We start from the raw sequence: 22,707 nt of genomic DNA, 5'->3' as shown, positions 1-22,707 counted from the left end.
TTTATCACTGGATCACTTTGCATTTATACTTCTCCTTCTGCATTTGCCCTTAAAGTTCAGGAGTCACTTTCTCTGGCTACACAGCAGAACAGGCTGTGCTGGTTTGTACTGATACAAAAAATGAATTGTGCTTATTCTCTAAAACCACCACTCTTCATGAGACATATTTTCGTGTTATGTTCTATGCAGCCAAACTTCCCTTTTCCTGTGTCTGCTGTAGGTTGAATCTCAATGAAGGACTTGATAAGGTTGAGTGTCTTGGAGGTAGTTACTGAACTAGCCATTCATCTTTGGGCCCTCTAGGTTATTAAAAGGGGAAAAAAAAAAATTTGCTGGTTTTACCATACAACATAGTTGTTCAAATTTGGCAGGTAAAATAAAAGAACTTATTTCTGTCCTTATTTGAAAGTGGAGAAGAATGGGAACAAATGCATGTATGAGAGTAACAGGGATGTGCAACATGTAGGCATATAGGAGATCAAAGATGGAGCGAATGAAGAAGAAACTCTCTGGAAAGTGACTAGAAATGCTGATCAACACTATGTTCCAGCTAGTAATTAAAATCATAAAAACATGTGACTTAGGTATTATGTACCTTGTGTAGTGTTTTCTCTCCTTATCACACCTGTTCTAGTATTGTCTTGTAAGTTCATCATAATAGAGATGAACTCTCTGTTTTATTTAATATTGCTGCCTTTTATTGAGGATGAAGACAGACAGAAGAGAAATGGAACTAGAACAGAACTGAATTGCTAGTATTATGTAGTTAGATGCAAAACTGAATAAGTGCCCTTTCAAAAATTGTCTGTCAAGTTACTTCCTAAGAATTAATGTTTCTAGAAAGAGCTGCAATAATGTATTTGTAATCATATGTCATTATCAAATAGCTATGGTCTTTGCCATATCCATCTGTCTGCTTGTTGCCTACTTGTTATGATGTCATGGTGCATGTTCCTAGGCAGGTTCCTGCATTGCAGTTCTACCTCCAGCTGCCCTTTCTTGCAGGAATGTAGAAAAAGTTAACTTTCTGTAAAATGCTCACAGTGTGGAAAGATGTATTCAAAAGATCATCACTGAAGTTAATGTACACAGACAATGGTTGCCACCATGTGTGTTGTGGGGTTTTTGGGTTTGTGGTGTTTTGGTTTGGTGGGGTTTTTTTGTTGTGTTTTGGTTTTTTTTTTCTCTCCTGCCAAATGATGACTGCTTTGCAGGCATTATGTTATTTGGAATTTCTCTTTCATTATCAACATTACAGTGGTGATGTAGGAGGTGGTCTTAGCCACTGGATAAGAAGTGGCCTTTCCAAAATAATTTCAAAGCTCCCAACTTAATTATGCCAAACCCCTCCTAACCTTCCATATGCTTAATGTTATGAGCTTTGTGTATGAGCATGTTGAGGGTTTTTTTGGTTTGTTCTTTTTATTTTTAATTTTTTCTCCTGAGTTTGTCAAACTAGACTGTCAAAAGCCATGTTTTTCAAAAATAATCTGTAATCTTGCTTTTACAGAGCTAAAAGTTGTGGGTTTGGGTTGCTCTTAAACCCTCCACCACAATTACAAATATTTACATTTGGTGAAATCCCCCCCCCCCAGTGACCTACATCTCATGAATGCTGTCTTGTCTTCGTGCTTGTGCTCTGTGTCTAATCTGTCTTTTTGGTTTTTGGGTCTGTTCAGTCTGTTTGTGTCTTGACTAGTATCTGACTAAAGCTCTATCTTATAAATACTTGTGCACATCAGTAATTTGATGTATGCAAGCAGTTGCTGGTATCATATGTGTGAGTACGACTCACTGTGTGCGTAGCTTCGTAGAGTTGGGGGAGTTAGTATGCAGTAATTTTGGCTAACAATAAATACAGGGCTGTGTTTTGGAACAATGGATTAATGCTGAAGCATATTGTAGCTAGTTATGAGTTTTAGACATTTTGACTATGTATGGCATTTGTGCCAGTAATCAGTATATGCACATAGTAGATAAATGGTACCGTTTTTGCTTGGGTTTTTTGTGGCTGCCTAGAAACCCACAGAATTTTACTTAATAAAATTGGATAGCATATAAAAGACAAAGCAAAGATGCTTCAAGACTTTTGCAAAACTGAGACTACAGGGCAACACCTGTATTTTTTCTGAGCAGCAACCCTGCAGGCTCCAAAGACCCAAATAACCTTTGCAAAACTGTACCAAAGTGATCCAGGAGGAACAGTTTTAAAACAACAGCCTATCTGATACTTAATAAGTTCATGTCAAAGTTTGGACTCCTGCCTGGGACGAACACAAGATTCTTTCCTGGAGTCACATCAGAGGTTAGGACAGTTACATCAGGTTGCTCTTGGACCAGAATTTCTATAATGTGTGAGGTTTGGGGGTTTCTTCTTAAACTGAACTGGGTTTACTTGCCAGCTAGTAATGCATTCATAGAAATCTCAATGTTTCACTGTATTGAATTTTTAAATACCCTTAGTGAATAGTGTGTGACTCCCAAACAGTCTTGTAAGCTCTGGGGCTAATGACAGATGTGGTTGCCTTGCATGTGTACTCTTCTGCCTGAGGCCTGTACAGCACAGTGTGAAGTCAGTCTGTGCCACACATGAAGGATGAGAATGTCTGCTGGGTCCCTCTTACGCTGTGGAGCCCAGCTTTTTAGTGCTGCCCTGAAGTTTTCTGGCTTTCCCATCACTCAGGTCAAGTCTTCCTCTTCTGCTCTGATCTATGGTAACAGTCTTGATGTTATTTTTTACCTGTGTTTTACAGTGGTTTGAACTTTATTGATTTGATGGTGCGACAGGGGAATATCGACAACCCTCCTAAGACGCCACTTGTCCCTGGGTTTGAATGCTCTGGAATTGTAGAAGCTCTTGGAGATAGCGTGAAAGGATTTGAGGTAATACTTTCTTTATTTTCAGAACAAGACTAAATAATCAACCAGTTCACTGAGTATGTTGTCCCTAATCCCTTCTGGTCTGCCAGTGACAGCAGCCTTCACCACCCTATTGAGATTTGAAAGGGCAATTTTTCCTTGCTGCTTCCCAAGCATGAGAATGACCTCTTGAATTACTTTCTAAAGCCACCACTGTCATCTCCTTCTAATCCTTCCTGAAAAGTCACTTGTGCCGTGTGCATATCCTATTGGCTAAATAGGAACTGGAAAGCATGACTGATGTGCTTTAAGAAAGTGCAAGAAATTGAGTTAAGTTTCTTGTCTTGGCCGTGTTTGCTATCATTGTTGCTCTGTTTGTCAAAGTCCATGCACTGCTGATTCTAATTCCAGCTTTTGACCTTGAGTTAGTGAGACCCTCATCTACAACAGGCATTGCTTCTTATAACCATGTGCATTCATGAGATGCAGATAGAAGTGGGACCCTGATTCTGGGTATGTGACTTATTCTGATCACTCAGGAAAAGAATCTATTTCACTTAACAGAATAGTGATAAATGACAAATAGTTAATGTATATAATAAAGCTTTCATAACTGGTTGGCTTTATGTAGTCTTTGGTATCTCTTATCACATATAAGCAGCATTCTGTCCTACCTCCTATTCCGTTATTGATGTGAAACATATGTGTTCCCTCCAATCTTGCACTTTATTTCCTAAATATAGAAAAACTTTGAATTAAAATCTGACTTAATGCACGTCGATCCTATCTTAGTTATTTGCTGAGTCAGTCATGTCATCAAGTAATTGCATTTTCTGAATTCTTACTGTATCTCGACCTTAAGGCAACTACCTAAAATGTTTTTATTTCAAGGTAACATATTTGCTCTTCTAGAAGAGCTGTAAAATTTCTCAGTTGAGTGAAGATAACGGCCAATTTAGTTTCTAGTAGGGTCTCAGTGGTGAGCTCTTCTTAGGACATTTTTCTACCTTCCCTTTCCTGCCCCATCTCTGCCTTGAAACAAGTCATAATCTTCCAGTGTTTTTTGTGACAAACTGAACAATAACTTTGCTGTTTGAAAAACTCTACTGCTTCAGTTGTTCTGCTCTAGTATCTGTGTTTTATAGTTACGCTCCATATTGAAGAATAATCTATGAAAGGAGTGTAGACAGTATCTGCTCTAGATCAGCATTCTCAGTTTAAAAGTTCTTGCTATTTTTAAAGGGCATTATGAGGCCTCAGCATATGGTTCTTGTTTGAATAACTGTGCACCTGACTGAATATACTGGATCTCTTTTAAAGTTATATCTTTGTTCTGACTATAGAACATTTTTGTGCTCTGGTGTACTCCCTGAAATTGAAACAAGCTGTGGTGTTTTATTTTTTGCATATAATCTGCATAGCCATGGTAGTATTTGAGTGATCTAGAAGAGGGGTCGACACTCAGAATAACCGCTATGCGCAGGTATGAACCCATCAACCGGAGAACATACCATGAAGAAGATGCAAGAATGTTCTGTCAGTTTCTTTATGGATTTCTTGCACAGAATAGGAGCATGCCAGATGCTTCTCGTCTCCTTGATACATGCTGCTACCACTGTCCATAGCAATGGCAGGAATGGCAAAGATTGCACCCTATGTCTTCTGACCTTCTTTCCCTTTGTTGCTGTCTTCCAGTTCAAGTCACGTTAAAGTCGTGGACATTTCATGCTCTGGAAGAAGTGTCTTACTCAGGCCCTTAGTCTGTACTACCTGAGATACTACACCCAAGATATTGCCAGCATTTATTGTCTTCATTTGCTGTGATTGCATTATCGTATAACAAATGACAGCATTGAATGGCAGTCCATTTTGACAGCAATGTGTAAGAACGTATTTTACATCAAAAAAAGCCTTTTTTATGTAATAATGGTGTAATGCCTATTCCTTCTCCCATTAAAAGAAAAAGCTGATTTCTACGGAGCTCAAATGCACCAGGCCTGATCTCTCTGTAGTTGTGGGGATGATTCTCAGGAGCTAAGGCCTAATCTGACACGATGACTAAGCTCTGTGTAGTGTTTGTGTTAAAATATGGTATTTATTGTTACTAAGAAATCCCTTGAGAATCACCAAGAGGGACTTCTCTGCATTCTTTTTGGTAATTGCTTATGTTTGTTTGCAAGGATATAGGATGTGTTAACATCTTCACTAATCCTATCAGACTTTAGGTTTTAGAAGCTTCTCTGACAGCAAAAGGGAACCACAGTCTGGTTACCAGGCAGGCATTGTTAATTTGAATGTGTTTTTCAAAAGGAGGAGGCATTTTGGTGAGATTGGAATGACAGTTCTGTTTCAGCATCCTCATTCTAAAAGACAAACCTTTCAGAACTGTCAGCAGCACCTTAGCTCTTAGCAAACGCACAATATCCCAAAGCCAAAGTGATGACAAGTACTTGGGAGACCAAAATGTGCTTGTGCTATAAATGTTTGCCTGAAGGTAAAAGTGTTGTGCTTTATTCCATTGCTGTGGAATATAGTTGAAATTATCCAAGAACAACCTGTAGTATTTCTAAAGCATTAGTGGGTATTAGTAGAATGTAAGATAGGGAATATCAGTCAGATAAGCAAAGGTATTTTAGAGGGACAGCTGCTGTTAGTTTTAGTTAAAACATGAAGTCCTAAAGTTTGATGCTATTAATGCCTTATACTGTGGCTTCATTGAAGAGCTCCTTTCATGGTTAAGGATGCTATTTTTGTTGGTGTATTATAGAAAGGCAAAGAGGTCTAGGGCAAGGTAAAAGATGCATGGGGGCTGCTGGTGACAAGCCGTTATCGAGAGTTTGTAAGAGTTGTGCCTTTGAAGGTTTTAATATACACTGGCCAAACGTTTGCTTACTGTGGCTCTCCCTAGTAGCCCCTGCAGACCAATTTCTACTTTTACATGAGTGTTGCTTTCCAAGTCTGGTTGTACCCCTGCAGGAGCCTCAGAGCTCCAGTTGCCTTGTTATTTCTCTTGTCCATCTGTGGGGAGTCACTATCTCCATTTTAAAAACCTGAAGCTGCAATGAAGGCCATTATACTAACACATGAATTTGATGGGCCTCAACCTCTGAAAGGTTCCTAGGAGCAACCAACTGTATCTAATACTACTAATAAAATAGTTAATAATAAAATATTTTTCTCCATAGTGAAATACCCTTTCACTACTATATATCTTCCAAACAAATTGAGTAGAGAAACATTGCGTTCAAAGAGAATATTTAATCGCTCCTTTAAATCCTGTCAAATTCACTTTGTAGGCTTAGTAGTGCCTCAGAATCCAGAGGTATGTTTTTGATGTTTAAGGTGCCTTATTTGAAGTTGCAGGGTCAAATTCTGCTCTGACACATGGCTGTAGAAATTACAATCATGGAAATTTATTGCTAGGATCAGTTATTAAGACATTAAAAATGGAGAGTGGATACAGATGGTGTTATCTTCTAAATGAGTCGTATCCAAACCCTTTCATGTGCTCTATCTATCAGAGTACAAGGCCTCCCCTTCTCAGTCCACAGAGAGGAAAAGTAGCTCTGAATTAGTGAAGACTGAGAAAGCAAAGTCAAAATGATCTTGGATGTAATTTTGTTTATTCCAATATCATTATAATGTTTTTTCCTTTTTTTCTTTTTTCTGTAAGCAAATTTCCTGGTTATTAGTAAGAATGCTGTTTTCATTGTTTACAGCCCCATTTGTTATTTAGGAGCTCTGCTAGCAAAGGATGATCTGTATTAGTGATGATGGAAGACTGTTCTGTCAGAGAAGCGGTGTAGCAAAAAAGAAGAGGTGGCTTTAACTTTGTTTGGATATTTTTGTTAAATTCAACTTTTTAAATGAATACAATTTAAAAAATGGTAAAAGGCCAAAGCTGAGAAGTGTAACTGCTATCTTGCCAAAGATGTGAGCACCGTTATCTTCACAGTCAGTGACCCACAGCTTGAACAGGAGAGGTGCGGGTCTTGCCACTTGCTCTCTACAGTCTCAGCTGCAGCCATATCCTCAACATTGTTTTCTTCCTTGTTTGTAGATTGGAGACAGAGTCATGGCTTTTGTAAACTACAGTGCATGGGCTGAAGTAGTATGTACCCCAGTAGAATTTGTCTACAAGATTCCAGATGACATGAGTTTTTCTGAAGCTGCTGCGTTTCCCATGAACTTTGTAACTGCATACATGATGCTCTTTGAAGTTGCTAACCTAAGAGAAGGCATGTCTGTGCTGGTTCACTCGGCAGGAGGTGGGGTGGTAAGTTTGAACTTTTCTTACTTTCCTGTCACCGGGTAACTGAAGCAGTCTGATGCATCTCGATCTCTGAAATGAGCCAGACCCTGCAGTTTGATTGGATATCAGACTTCCCTACGTGAGGGATTGCAGTGGGAGGAACTGCATCTTGTTTTCCCATCAAAGGGCTGATGTGAGTGGTTGGCAGGAGCTTTTGGTGAAATAAAAATGTTCTGACAATAAACTCTACCCAAAAAATCCCTAATTGGTTGTCAGAGATCAAGGATCAAGTGTTGTCCTGAACACTGCATTCCTGAACTTAGGCATCTTGTACTTTTTCTATGTAAAAGAAGGCTGTAGCAAAAGGAATAAATAAGTTGACTCCCTGCACAAGGTATTTGTAGGTAAACATAATCCTCCTTGCAGTAAATGGCCCTCTTGGAATACTCCTGCAAATACAGTGTGCGAGTGTGTGTGATGCTTTCTCTGTGAAAGACTTCTTTTTCTCCTTCCCCCTTTGTCTTAGAGGGATTGAAAGCAATGAAAAGCATTATCATGCCAGCTCTGAGGAAAATACACAAATGCTGAATTTGAGTCAGTGGTGGCTGTTGCATGTCATAGTTTGGATCATTAATAAGGAGGTGGTGTGTTGCATAGGCAAAGCCACGGTAGGATGAATTCAGTGGAATACCAGGCCACACAATGAAATGAAAAACCAGCATTTTGTGTTACCAGTTCCTTGAGCTATCTTATAGGAAAATCTCTCTCCTTTGGAAAATATTTACGCTTGTGCAAAAATATTAAGATACTGACAGGGGAGTTTGTTTACTTTTGAAATTATGCAGTCCTTTTCCATAAGACAGGCTTCACAACCTAAGAACATTAGCAGAGCTCAGCCTTTCAAATTGGAGTACCTCTTCTGTTTTCCTGTTATGCCTTATTTATGCTAAATTAATATTCTCTTGTCTACTGAGGTCTGGTGGGCAGCCCCAAACACCTTATCCCTAATTCTATGCCCTTAGACCTTCTTTCAGGTTCTCATATAAAAGAAGGCTGTAATCAAAGGAATAAATTCATGAGTTCCCTTTACAAAGTATTTTTAGGTAACGATAATCCTACTTGCAGTAAATGGTCCTCTTGGAATACTTCTGTAAACGAACGGAATTTATAATCGTATTATGCTTTGGCACAGTACAACCTAGAGCGTTATGGCTGATTTTATTGTTCTTTTAATATTAAATCTTTTCATGTGGAATTTAGGACTGTTAAAGCAACATGAGGCCACACATTCAGGGGGACAGCATATTCTACAGGAATTGAAGGCTCAGCTTTAGCTCTAAGGCCATTTGCCCAGCTGACACTATACAGACCCAAGCTAAGTATACAGAATTAGCAAGACGCCCAAAAGCAATCCCTGCGCATATGCATGTATCTAGAGAAAATGAACTCCTTCTCCTTATTAAGATAAAGTATACTTGCTAAATTTCTTTCTTTCTTTCTCTCTTCCTCTTTCTAACCTCACTCGCCTCTGTTATTCCCTTCTAAAGTACTGTTAATGCTCTACCAACTCTCACGTAGTCTTCTTCACTAGTGCCCAGCCTCTGTGCTGGGCTGTTCCTGCAAGGAGCTGCTGGCTTCCTCTTAGCGCAGACGCTCAATTTGCTGCTTTTGACTGGTCCTCTGCTGTGGCTGCTTGTGGACCTTCTCTGAGAGAAGCTAAAGGAAGGATGGGTTCTTGTTCGCTGCCAGGAGAGCAAGGAGAAAACAGATCCGCCACCTGCTAAGTCGTTAAATAGAACAGAGTTTCCAAGGGAAAGACCAGAGATGCGGGAAGAACAGCCAAGTTGGCCCACGACTGACAAAGGTCTGTGTGCGATCCAGGAGGGACTGTACGTAAGAGGGAGACAGGGCTGGGTGGCCTGCAAGACAGGATGCTGATCGCTGTGTCACAGGGGAGAGTGCCTCATGCAGCCTGTTGTTCCTTGTAAGGGAAGAGCATGTATAGCTAGAATTGGAAAGGAAAGACTTCCCATTGCTTGGTAGGTCTTACAGGTAAAATATCACTCCGAACATCCATGGAATTTTTTCTTTTCTGCTGACTAGACATCAAAATTTCAGAGGGGTCTGCGTTACTCTTTAAACTGCTCTAATAATCTGTCTGTTAGTCGTTTGAACACTTTTAACAGCCTCAATCGAACAAGTCATTCTCACAAAGTTCTTTGTTAATAAACCAGAAAACTGGCACTGAAATTGCTATGGGAAGAGGTATTTTTTTGTGCTGTTGCTTTAATAGATAGAAGGCCCATTCCCACTTTCAGCAAGTGGGAAACCTGTTCAGTTTGTTTCTAAATGTCATAGAAATTCCAGAACACTTTAATGAGACAATAGGCTCCCTGTGGGACTAGAACTTTGTAATTGTTCCTTTCTCATTATGCAAGATCATTATTTTAGCTGCTTCAGGCAGTTTATGAAAAAGAACTTGTTGCTTCAGAAACCTTTGTGAGGTTCTTTGTTCTGGTTCCCCAGTCCCTCTTAGGAGGATCCCACAGCTTTTTCAATAAACTGAGTCAGGGAAAATTCTCTGGTACCTTTACTTACCTATTGCCTCAGTTTATTTATGTGGCCTTATTTTTGTTTATAGATGTTTTTGGTAGTGAGGTAGCTATAGCAATTGTGTTCCCACCTGTGCCTGGGCTATGATTAGTATGTGACAGTATCCTTTAATGTCTGACAGGATGCTTTAGATAAGTCAGTTTACTTATTTCCAGAAGTTCCAGGGGACATCAGAAGATGATGTAGAGAAAAAGGAAATGTAACAAGATAACATCTTGAAAAAAGTCTCACATACCTGTCTCCCTGTTACAGAGACTTGAATCCTGTTCCATGTACCAAAGGAGTACCTTCCCTGCCACCCATTCAGCCAAAAGGTCAGGGCATCATGCCATCTTCCCTGTTGACGGTAGGAAACACAGCTCATTGTAGGGAAGCACCTTGTCTCTCTGAACCAGGAGGAGAGAGGTGGACACGCACAAACTCTGCTTCTGACACTGTTGGTATATTACGGCCCTCTACCTGAAGAGGAGGACCTGCTGCAGTGCTTAGAAAGGGGGGGTTGAAAGGAGAGATTGTATTTGCCTTTTTTTTTTTCTTTTCCCATATGGCTGGCTTGTTGATTTCGATTGTTTGGTAAGGAGGCTGCTTTGGGGGTTGTTTTGGTTTTCCTGTCTCATTTTCCCTCTTGAGATAGGGGCAGTTAAGAGAGACTGAGACTCTCAGCCTGGACAGTGAAGTAGGCTGGAGAAATTTTAGGGGCCTTCTAGGAAGGCATGGTACAGGCTCATAGTTGCATTGCATGATTCAATCAGACTTTGATGAGAAATTCATACCTTGAAAAGCATTCTGTTGTCATTGCTCAAGCTGCTACTGACCAAGGTCTATCAAGGACAACAATTGTCATATGCTCCCTTTCAGGCCTCTGCTTGGCAGGATGCTTAACACTTCTGCTAAACCATTATATTGAGTAGCAGGGCAGTTCAATAATTAACAGAAGATATAATTGTGTAATACAAATAGAGTTTAAATGCTTAAAGCTATGGAAACGTTTAAGTGTCCTTCTGAACTGATCCTAAAATAAGGAGAAAGTCAGCTAACACTGAAGTTCAAAAACTTCCTGTTATCCATACACAGAAATTAATGCTCAGAAATATGAGTTTGCAAGAACATATGACTTACTGTAGGACATATATTGGCCTATCTTAACTGTAAAACGCAGTAATTAATGTTTGAAATTGTAAGACAATGGTAGAGTAGCTCCCTTCACAAATACACTCCCACATCTTTTTTTCAAGTGAAGCAATGTGGCGACTGAAGAAAATACACTGAGAAAACTGAGCAGAGCGTGCACCCTGCTGGGACTGCTCTGCTGTATGAAGCAATTAGTTCTTTAAAATGAAAACTGCGTAAGTCAGTGCATTTGGTGCAAGTCACAGCGCCAGCTTGTATGAGATTATGAAGTTGCTCTTAAAATTACTAACGTAAACTTGTAAACTGTATCCTGGATTAGTTGAATTAGTATAAATACAGGACTGTTGTATTAAAAAAACCCATCCAAATAAAAAAAAAAAGGAGGGGGCAAAAAAACTTCAGCTCTTCTAGCTTTAATAAATCCAGTTTCTATAATATCCACCTGGAAAATGAATTCTTTCAGGGATTTAGATTTGTGAGAGATAGCCATTGTGCCCATTTGCTTATTCGTTTACTCTTTATGTACTTCCTATTCTGAATATTTAAAGCACAAAAGTTTGGTCATTTACCAAGATTGTGTAAACACTTCAATTTCATTACTTAGCCCCTCAGACGCAAGGCAGAATTATTAGCCAATTCTTTAGCATTTCAATCTTACAGATGCTAAAATTAAGCTGCCTTTCATGCAGAAGCATCGATTGCTATCCTGAAGCTGTGATCTGACCTTCCCTTTCAGGCTCAGCAGCAGAGGAAGTGCAGAGTAAGTTACAGATGCAGCTCTCGTGTTTGAATTTGAAGGGTAAATCTGACTTGGCAACAGATTTAGGTCATCTTGGCAGGATTGGTTACTGCTTGGCAGGAACACACTTTTTTTATTGTGTCTCCCCTGCATAAATTGCAAATATTTGAGGATGTGTTCCAAACTGAATCACTGAAGTGGTGATATTTTATCTGACAAAGAACTGGCACTCCTTAGTAAATCTAGTCACCTGCTATCACAGGCAGTATATAGGAACCCTTTCAAGAGAATTATCAAATTTCTTCTTAAAAAAATACCTATGTGTTTATCCCTTCAAATTCTCTCTGCTCTGTCTTGCTCAGTGAGAAATCTTTCTCAATTTCCAGACTTTATTTGTGGCCAGTTAATGCATCTTTGTTCTTCTGCTGGTGTTGTCCATTAATTAAAATTGGCTATTCTTTCCTCTTGGGGCACTTCTTTCACATCTTTTTGGTGGGATGTATATGTGTTTACGGCTAGAACAAGCTCAGAATCAGATCTCTCCTTGGGCTGTATTTTTCAGGCTGAAAGCAGGTTTGTTCATACCCCGTATTTTGTAAGGTCAGATGTCTGTTTCCTTGGTCGTCCTACAGACACTAATCCAGGCAGATACATACATGTTTCCTGGGCTCTGAGCTGTTGGCAGCAAAGCAGCAGTAAGCTGGTATGAAAGTGGGAGCCTTTTAAAATAAGTCTCACAGCATCCCTGATCCTTTTAAACATTGTATGGGTAGACTGAATTTAGCTCTGTCTGCACCTAGCAGGTTGGTATCACAGTAAATAGCACTCTTGTGTTTGAGTCAGTCCTCCTTGAATGTGAATAATTAGAATTTACTCCGCTCGTCTGATGGTCCTGGCCAGCGTACTGTACAATGGCATTAATACTTCCCACTTTGCTGAAATCTTTACCTGATACCTCCCTGGACTGCACTTGCTATTTTTATATTAGCAGTTCATAGCTGTTCTGCATTTGATTAAGTGCTTTCCTCTTATTTCATCTCCAGCAGCCAAGGAAGGGAATAAATCAGCTCACGCAGAGCTCTGTGTAACCAAGTCTAGGCTGCTTTAAGTACCGAAGCTATCTCACTTAAAGCCAGACAGGGTATCTGGATGCCGAGCTGCCCTGTGCCACTGAGTGCCTCTAAAGCAACGGATGTCTGGAGATAGGACAAGAGGAAATGGCCTCAAGTTGAGGCAAGGGAGATTTAGGTTAGATATTAGGAAAAATTTTTTTACTGAGAGGGTTGTCAAACATTGGAATGGGCTGCCCAGGGAAGTGGTTGATTCACCATCCCTGGAGGTATTCAAAAAGCGAGTGGACAGGGTACTCCAGGGCATGGTTTAGGGGGCATGGTTAATGGTTGGACTTGATGATCCTGAAGGTCTTTTCCAACCGAAATGATTCTATGATTCTATGTGCTCCCTCAGCAGCTCCGGAGAGTCCCAGTGCCATGCCTGAGTCCATTTCCAGACACTGCCTCAGAGCATAATCTGTTAATCAAACACAAAAGCCTGGCGAGTCCTACACAAAAAGCAGTTTCCCTGACCAAAGCAGGCTGCAGTCTCTGAAGACCTGCCTTTTTGCCTCTCGCAGAGGACATGTCCTTTCCCTGAATCCCCTGCAGAGTCATGTCACAGATGGGCAGTGCTTAACTCTTCCTTGGCTGTTCAACCTTTTCAGGTAGAGCTTGTATCCTCTGGGCAAGGATCGCAGCTGGGGTATGTTGTCGCAGCTCCGTTAAACTGAAGAGGGTATATACCAGATGGAGAGCCAGCTCTGAGTTTTGGATGCGCCTCAGCCACACAATTTTGTGAGGGGGTAGGAAAAAAACGCACCCTGCTAATTGTTGCAGAAACGAAGAGATTTTGAGGGTAAAATAGATCATTATTTCATGGTGACTGTTCCCCTCCCTCTACTCTAAAACTTACTTGTGGTGCACTGAGTGTAACAGATGCTGCCTTACCCTTGTTCAAGAATCACGTTTCAGTTTGTCCACTCTGCAATGTTCACCTAAGTGTTTGGTTTCCAATTTCCTCTGCCGTAACTGGAAAAATGACACCTTCGGGAGGTGGAGTGTTGTGTATCTGACTTCTCCTAACACCAGAGAAATGCCAGGACATTAGTGGATGTCTTCTCTTGCAGTTTTCTTACTATGTTTGTGTGTCTCATACCACCTTCAGAGCTGGTTATGTGGCATCAAAGCATTCTGGAAATGTGGATTCTTTTCACGTTTGCTTCCAGACAGGTTTCTTGTGCAAGATTGTCTGAATAATTTTTTTAAAATGCCATAGCACCTTCGGGCTGCAAAAATGTATCATAGAAATGATAATTTCAACGATGCTATTGGTTCTAATAGATGTAGTTTTGCAGGGTGGTATCTTTTAGATGGTTTGTTCTTTCCTGCTATAAAGCTGGCCTCAGTTTACATAATAGCAAAAAAGATGCTTTCTTGAAAGTATAGTGACCTATAACTGCTGTAATTCAGTGCACAGCTTGCACATCAGACCTCAGTCTGGCCTGTGCCATTTGGTCAGACTCTTTAGGAAATCCACTAACTTACACCCCTTATTTCATCCGGTGTTAGTATTAATAAGCTAATTAGATTAGTAAGTTTTCTTCTATTCATGCTTTCTGTATTGAGTTTTAAATGTTAATGACTTTTTTCACTTTGAAATTGCTTAAATTCACAGAACAGTCTATTTCATTTTGCTTCTTAAAAAATACACTTTTCTGGTTTTATGTGATTATCTCAGTATGAGAAGTTTCCAGTCCTGCAGGTTCAAAGTTGGGTTTTAAAGCAAAGGAATGTAAAGAAATCTCAATCTTTTTACTGGATCTAAAACTACTATAAGAATATCCATTTATAATAAACTGTAATAATCATATGTGTAGATTAGATTCAACATACTGGTTTTATAAATTGACAGGATACATTGAAAAGGAATCCATCAAACAGACTTTGAAGCTAAAGAGACGTAAGACTTCTATGCCAAATCCATTATTAGGAGACATGCTTCATTTCCACAGAATGCTTTAACCCAAGTTATTCATTCCTTTGAGGACTCACCATGTGGAGTTCTGCATGATAAGTAGTATATAAAATATATATTTTTAGAGGAGATTAATTTCATTTTAAGGGAATATTTTGTAACCATGTCTATCCCTGCAGTGAAGGAATTGTTTTGGTTTTTTTTTTTTTTTAAAGAGTGCTAAGTCCTGTTAAAGGTAAAATTAATTGTCCAAGTGAGAATTATTTTTTGCCACTTACTAATTTTCCCGGCTTCAGGAAGCAAGAATCTAGTCAGTGCTTATATGTAGAAATTTGCATCGTGTATGAAAAATTAGGTGTGTGGAGAGTTTTATTTTCATTTTTCAAATCATGCCTGCCTAATTAGACACCTTCTTGGAAGGTTTCAGAGTTCATACACTATTTCTGATAACATGGTGCCTGCTTTCATATCCACGTGGTCTCCACAGTGAAAGCTGGTAGCAGAGATGATGTGGTTTTGTCTGGGCAGGGAAGAGACAGAAAGCCCTCGTCTCTGTCTACCACAAAGCAGTTTTTAGGAGGGGAATGGCTTTGGTATCCAAAAGACAAGAGGGGGCTAGTGTGCCCCTGTGATGAAGGGGTGCTTCCTGGTGAGAGGTGGGCATGGGTACCTCGCCTCCCCCTCCACAGCCCTGGGAAGAGGATGTTCTTCCTTCCAGCTGCAAAACCCTTTGAGCATACTTCATTTGTCAACTGTGGACATTCTGAACATCGGGGCCTCACATACTTGCAATTAACATGTATAGCCCTTTAAACACTAGCTACTAATCCATAGGTAGCTAGATGACTTGAGGGATTAGAAAAGAGACTTAAGAGTGACTTGCGTAGCCACAGTGCTGTTTTGGAGCTTAGTCGAATTCCACAGAAATTAGTGAAATGTTTGAGTTCATAGGTTGAGTTCAATTCTCCTGTTTTGGTGGGGAAAGCCAGAAAAATCCAATATCAGCCTTTATTCCTAGATTTCTGAGATACAAATACTAAGAATACTTAGCACAAAAATAACTACAAGTCAACATCAAATTAAGATCTTCAGAAAGCTGTAGAAGAATGTTTCGTGGGATTGCCTCAAAATACTTCAGTGATGTTGTTTGTCCAATTATAAAAAGTACTGGTCATATGAGTCAGTTTTAGGCTTTAAATATCTACAGAAAGCTGGAAAATATTCTGATCTGGGATTTTAGATAAGCTTATCTCTATGGGGGGAGGGAGAGGTGTACTAACAAGTTTGAGTCAGGAGGAAAATAGGTTATGCACATCCTGGGGTTTTTGTGCATTTCTCCTATTCATATGACTGTCAGTTTGTTAAATGTTAATCATCTTCTGCAGGATAAAAATCCATGTATTTTCTACTCTAATATTTGACCTTTTAAACATTCAGTGGTTTTGGTTCAGGAGATACTCATTATCCCGCATCTTCCCAAGTTAGATTGAAAATGCAGAAAACTAATTAGAGAATAGATCAATAATGTCAGAATTTCACTCAACTAGCATACATTATAAAATACTGACTTACCTAAATCACTGTGGGTGATGGTTTTCTGGGAGACACAGAAAGTGAGAAAAGAGGATTGTTAGTGAAAATGACTGAGAAAAGGAGATACAAAATCCACATTAATTTTTGTCTTGTAATTTTATGTTACAATATTTGTGGAGGCTAAAACCTGGGCTTCAGAATGAGATGGTAAGTAATAAAGAAGTAAAGTATGAGAAGAGTGAAATGTTTTCTGCCCCCGAAGACATTACATCTTGAGATGAGACCCTTCAGGAATGGATTTTCCTATGATTTCTAAGAGATTAGGGATTCCAATCCAGGAAAATGGTGGATGATTCTAAAAAGAAAAGGTCATTTATGTTTGGTATTGGATTACCATGCCATGAATCAGCATTCCTACCTGGGTCCTGCTGTAAGTTTCTCTGAGCTGTTGTTGGACAGGTTGTTCAATTTGCTGTGCTATTCTATTTTTCATCTGTAAAGTAAGAAAGAGAATGCATCCCTTCTGCTCTCTTCTCTGTGTCTGTTGGTACCTGTCCAAAGGTACATGTAAACTGTGCCTTGCTGTGTAGTTGTTTACTTTACTAATCCAGTAAGAAACCAATCTGAAACTCCTGGATGCCACCATATATAAATAATAATACTGTCCTCTCTTGTGATGTTCAGCTCAGAGGATTGTCACTAGCGATTACATTCAGCATTATATGTGAGGATGCCGAGACCCCCCAGGGTATGCAGGGTTATCTAATTGTTCCACTGTAAATAAAACCCAAGCGCTGATTACTGGTATTTACATACTAATGATCAGGGTTTCTGGTTGGAATGAACAAAAATTTGTTTATCCATGGATGATTTTACTGGTCATGCATACAGTTTACAAATGACAATCTTTTGGCTGTAAATGTAAGAAAGAATCTGCTGAATTCCATCAGACACTATTTTTAGAATGCCAGTGCTGTTTCTTGCTTCTGGGCATATCCCTATAACCGTGCTAGCTCCAGTGGAGTAATGTGGTTACAAGAGGCAGGATGTGGCTACCAAAAGTCTGTCTTCCATTTGTTAGTGTGTTAAGAGTAAAACAAAACCCAGGGTTGTAAAAAGATGACCCGTTAGGATCTTTTTTGAAATCTAGATGGCTCAGCATTTACGCAGTACTTCCCTTCTCTCAGCCTCATGAAATTAGAGGTTAAAATTTAGAGAAGTTAAAGCCTTCTGGGGCTCAAAGCTGGAAAGTCGAAGTACAGACATTTGAATGCACAAATTCTCTAACCCCTCAAGTCCTACCTAAACACTGACATAGCATTTCATTGACTCCACTGGGTTCCTGCCCAGACGCAGGAGGGATATACTACGAGAATGACTTTCTTATACATGCTCTAGGCCATTTTATCCCCTTTGCTGTTGATAAGTTTTGAGGTTGGGGCACTGGCCTAAGCAGACCTGTTAGTGTGACTCAAGGCTATTCCTGCATTTTGAATAATCAGTAATAATTATTCTTATTTATAAGAGGTAAACCAGATTTGCTTTACTATGCAGTATTTGTTATACCAACTTGCTGTCTCCCACTGAAACCACAAGAAAATGTGATCACTTAGGAATGGTCAACTACAGTCCTGGGGCTGACTACACGAGACCTTCTGTGCTAGGACAGCAAAAACCTGAAGCATAAAAGCTGTATCTGAGTACCAGAGGAGCTATGTACTTTCACATTTTCTGCCAGAAATTCTGTTCTGGCATCAGGTGCTGCAAGAACCTTCCCCGTGAGCAGAGAGGATTTGAATCGCGTGCAGAAGCAGTCAACACTGTTTGGAGGTAGGAAGTGCAGAGAGGACTGCTGACATTACTCAAGGGACTCTGGAGGAAATGCACGTAGGATGCAAGTAGCAAATGAGAAATATTTTTCTAGCACTCTTTGAGTAATCATTTTTGGTGGTCCTTGTAAATTAATGTTGTTTCCCTTAAATTACACTGCCGTTGTTAAAAGATCAAGAAGAACTCTTTTCCAATACAATTTTAGATACATTAAATTACTTTTATGCCTGCAGTTGCTTTGTCTTCAGAATATCCTTTTGATTAAGTGTATTTTTTTCCTGTGGCTGAACTGCATTGCACTGGCAAGAAATTAGTTTGGGAAGTCCTTGCACATGTTTGGTCTTGGATTTTGCTGTGTCATGAGTGAATTGGCAGCTGCAAAGTCTGTCAACCAATTTCCATGTCGGTGAACTAACATAATAATGTGTTTGCAGGGTCAAGCTGTTGCTCAGCTCTGTTCAACTATTCCCAATGTTACTGTTTTTGGAACAGCTTCATCTTTCAAACATGAAGCAATCAAAGACTCAGTAACTCACCTGTTTGACAGAAATGCAGACTATGTTCAAGAAGTAAAAAGGTAATCTTTTATTTTCCTGAGTAAGGGTATCTGTCTTCCTCCTATATTCCTGAGTAAGGGTATACTATAAGTATAGTATCTGGCAAAATACTATGAAAGACACTGGACTGATCATATTTATGGGAAGAGGTTATATTTGTGAGTTTGGGAACTGTCGTTTATTCCAGATATTCCATCTGTCCACTACAAGGGACAAGATGGCAAGCATCTCCTTATTTCTTTAAGCAACATAAGCTTTGTTAGTCCATGTTCATACTTGGACATCTGTTGCAAGCCAAGTAAACTACGTGAAAAAGAATAAAGGTCTTAACAGAAGGATGTACTTGGCTATTATCTGCATATGTAGTAGCTCACTGTAATGCACCAAATAAGATATTTTCAGTGGCTCTAAGTTATGCAGGTTTTGGAGTTCTCTGGTGTGTTTCTGTCTGCCTGGGTTTTTATCCTCTGCCAGGGATTGATATCGGAGCACGTAATGTCTGTTTTAATTTCAGATCCTTAGATTTTGTTTGTTTGCATTCAGATTAGAATCATCCTCTTGCCTTTTGAAGTCATCATGTGTGTTTCTATTTACATGCTTTCAAATACTTTGTTTTCCAGTTTGCTGGTTTTAGATATTGATGTTGATACAGGTGGCAAAATGTTAGAATTGATAAGAAAATCTTAGTAAAAAATGTTTTTTTGATTTTTACTAGTCAGATAAGAATAATGTTTTCCCTTCATCTTGTATTTGTCAAAATACTAGATTATGTAGCTGGGCATAAAACAAGAAATTTCTCAAAGGGGTACCCCAAGGTAGTACAGTTGACAGGCTTCCTGTCAAAGTTGTGCATTCCTCAGTGACATGCAAAGTCTCAGAAGGTCTCTTGGTACGAGGGTTACTAGCCCTCAAAGAAGGCCTTCAGTATATAGCAGACTTTGGTCTGAGCTGTTAGCAATCCAGACTGGTGTTGGAGCAGAAAGCAGGGTGTCTTGCTACTGTTTCTGGAGCGCTCCCAAGGGTTTAAGAGAACATTTGAAATGATCCATCACAAAGGACATTTTCTATCAAAGGAAAATTTTTCTGAATGGGAAGTTTCACTAAAAAAGATAGGGCTTGTCCAGCAGATGACACCCCTACCATTTTCTTACAGCTCAGAATTGCAGCACATTTCTTCAGCCCTTTGATAGTCTTTCTCTTGGGGAAGTATACATACCTAAGTGTTTTGCTGCCCCTGGAAAATTGCTGTAGTGAGGTGAAGACTGAATTCTAGCAATCTCCACTCTACAAACATTGATTCAGCAAGAAAGAACACTTGAAAACACTAATCCGAGTTCCGCACCAGCCTTAATCCTAACTCTTGGCAGGGGCAGCAGAAGATCTGGTCTAAGTGGGTATGTGATATGGGAGCAGATACAACAGAAATCAGTGCTTAAAAAAAGGAATAAAGCCCCTTTAACTTCTGATAACTTTATGATTGCAGATAATGGCTGCTTCTGCCCTTCATCAGAACAGTTCTTTTTTGAGACAGTTCACTGACACCACCCCTGATTCTGTGTAACACACTGTAACTACTGAAATCAAAAGGACACCTGGTTATGAAGGGGTGGAGTTCTGCTCTGTTAAGTCTGTTAAAAAACATTTTGGTGATCCTGCATTTTCACATACTTTTTCACCTTGCAACAGACCAATGAGGCAGAGAACCAGTGGGTACAAAAGATAAAATGTAGATGCAACAAGCTAGTTTGTGCTTCTTTCCTGGTATAGAGGTGTGTAGTATTAGCACAATTGATAGTCCTGATAAAAAGTCAGAATTGGCACCCTGTAGAACATGCCAATACTCTGATTTGTTGCTCAGATCTGTGTATTTTCACTTTGCATTGAAAAAAAAAAAAAAAAAGAAAAAAAAGTACTGTGGGAATTCTGAGAATGCTGTAAAGACAAATTGTCTTTTGAAAGAGGCAGTGGGGGGAACAGTGTAATTGTTTGGTTTGCTGTACATTAGCTGTATACTATGTTCTGCTTAAAATGTTTGGCTGGCCAGCAGGGAAGACATCTAGTCTGCATTTGTCTGCTGCACATGGGGTCGGGGGAGCCCCAAGGGAAGGGGAAGGCTCTTCATTTCTTGAGAGTTTGTGAGCAGGAAAGGGTGGGCACAGGGTTGAGAAAGGATAGTGGTAGGAACCTGCTTTATTGCAGGTGACTGGGGTATTCCAGGGAAGAGCTTTCATCAGGGAGCAGTCAAAAAAAACCCAAACAAATGAACAACAACCACACAAAAAAAAAACCCCAAAACAACCCCAAACCAAAAACCCAGAGGTGATATGAATGTGGAAATGTTCCTAGGGGATAAGCAATCAGTTCAACCGTGGAAGCCACCAAAAGCTGTTTGATTGCAAAGTCATTATTCATTTACAGTGAAAGCTCATGCAGTGGCCTGAATATTAACAATTTATTACCCCACATACGGCAGCAGTACCAAAGAGTAAAGTTGTCCGATTTTGTTGCTGTTTGTAACCAGTGGATGTCTGAGTATCACCTTTGTTTTGTGAGGAAACAGAAAGATGCATCACAAGCCATAAAGCTTTACCTCTTTCCTGACTGCTCATTGCAGTTATACCACTGCAGAAGGCATGGTCATCAGGAGCTAATTGATGCTCCTGGGGATTAGATGCTATTGACTGCCCCTTAAACCTTTGATAGTCTTCAGGTTGCAAGTTTCTTGTAGTGTCTGTACCAGTTATTTGCATAATTGTTTAAGAGTATTAATCAAGAATTTACTACTGCTTGGGCTGTTTACTTGGTTAGGAGGTAGGATATTAGACTTAGATCAAACCAGTGATATGATTTTGCAGGCTGGTGTTTTGCCAGAAAAAAAAGAACTATATCAGGGTATTTGGGTGTATTTTTTTTTCTTCTTCAGATCATATTTACATTGCATTCATAAAGCTATTTATTGGAAAATTATAAATATGCAAACTATTTATTGAAACAGTATAAATACTTTCTGCTTTCTATAATATGGCCTGATTGTATCCTTAGAGCTGGATTTCTAGCTCTTGGTGACTTCTCTTTATGCTTGATTTCACTCTGCTGACGTCTAGTTGATACAAAGTCTGAAACAGAAGACTAAATAACTTTACAAGGACATAATTTTATCTGAGAAGAGCTAGGATAGGAAGATCTGTTTCCTTACGAATTTAGAAAAAGAATATAAGCTGTGAGTAACAAAAATGTTCTTGTTCCCTATGACATTCACTGACCCAGAAAAATGTTCTCTGACACTTGCATTCACTCAAAAAGAACTTTATCAACTGTTTTTGGTAATATAATTTTACTGAAAGCCCTCAAGAAGGGGGAACAAGATGGTTTCCTACTCTTCTAAGCCTGAAAGGTGTGGGTTGGCTAGCCCAACAAACTCACATTCCAGCACTGAATGAGTTTGAATTGTCTTTTGATGAGGAGAAAGTTTTCACGTAGTCAAAGCCTCAGGCTTAGAGTCCTTTCTAAAGTACCTGGAACATGTTAGTATTATGTTAACAATCAGCCTGTATCATGCTGGCTGACCAGTCCTATGGATCTTATTTCAAAGTGAGATTTCTTTCTTGCTTTTCAGAATCTCGACAGATGGAGTAGATATTGTTTTGGACTGTCTTTGTGGAGAAAATACTGGGAAAGGCCTCAGTCTTCTCAAACCACTTGGGACTTACATTTTATATGGTGAGTGGAAAAAAGCCAGGTACATATTTCAAAACTAAAGCTTTGCAAAGCTTAAAATCTCTTAAAATCACCCATGCCGCTCCTTCCAGACTGGAGGCCACCATGTTATACTTTCTCAATTTGACTGTTTCCAATCAAGGATTTTAGCGAAGCTGAGCATGGACTAAATTATTGTGAAACAATAGGTAATACAAAGAAACTCTTAAAAAGAAAAAATTAAAAAAAAAATCCAAAAGTGAAATGAACATATGTTTCAGATTGTTAAACATTATTGGGTGGTGCAGGAGAAGTGTAGGAGAAGGCTTGGATCTCATTCTACACACCATAGGAATCACAGTGTGGCCAAGGAAACTGTAATATAGTTCTTGGGGGAGGGAAGCTTGGAGGAAGATTTCAGGAAGAATGCTATTGTTTTTATTTGACATGACTTTGAGGAATTCAAG

General features: G+C 39.5%; 1 protein-coding gene across 1 annotated transcript in view; it reads left to right on the top strand.

The window, feature by feature from the left end:
• Positions 1-22,707, top strand: part of VAT1L (vesicle amine transport 1 like) — a 64,588-nt gene that overhangs the window by 4,133 nt on the left and 37,748 nt on the right. Inside the window, exons 2-5 of the mRNA XM_052796339.1 lie at positions 2,754-2,883; positions 6,920-7,135; positions 18,422-18,564; positions 22,161-22,264. Coding sequence (XP_052652299.1) covers positions 2,754-2,883; positions 6,920-7,135; positions 18,422-18,564; positions 22,161-22,264 — 593 coding nt within the window. The remainder of the gene's footprint in view (positions 1-2,753; positions 2,884-6,919; positions 7,136-18,421; positions 18,565-22,160; positions 22,265-22,707) is intronic.

This window comes from Harpia harpyja, chromosome 9 (assembly GCF_026419915.1).
Source record: "Harpia harpyja isolate bHarHar1 chromosome 9, bHarHar1 primary haplotype, whole genome shotgun sequence".
NCBI lineage: Eukaryota > Metazoa > Chordata > Aves > Accipitriformes > Accipitridae > Harpia > Harpia harpyja.
The sequence above is the reverse complement of the archived record's forward strand: the minus strand, read 5'-3'. Positions and strand labels throughout refer to the sequence as shown.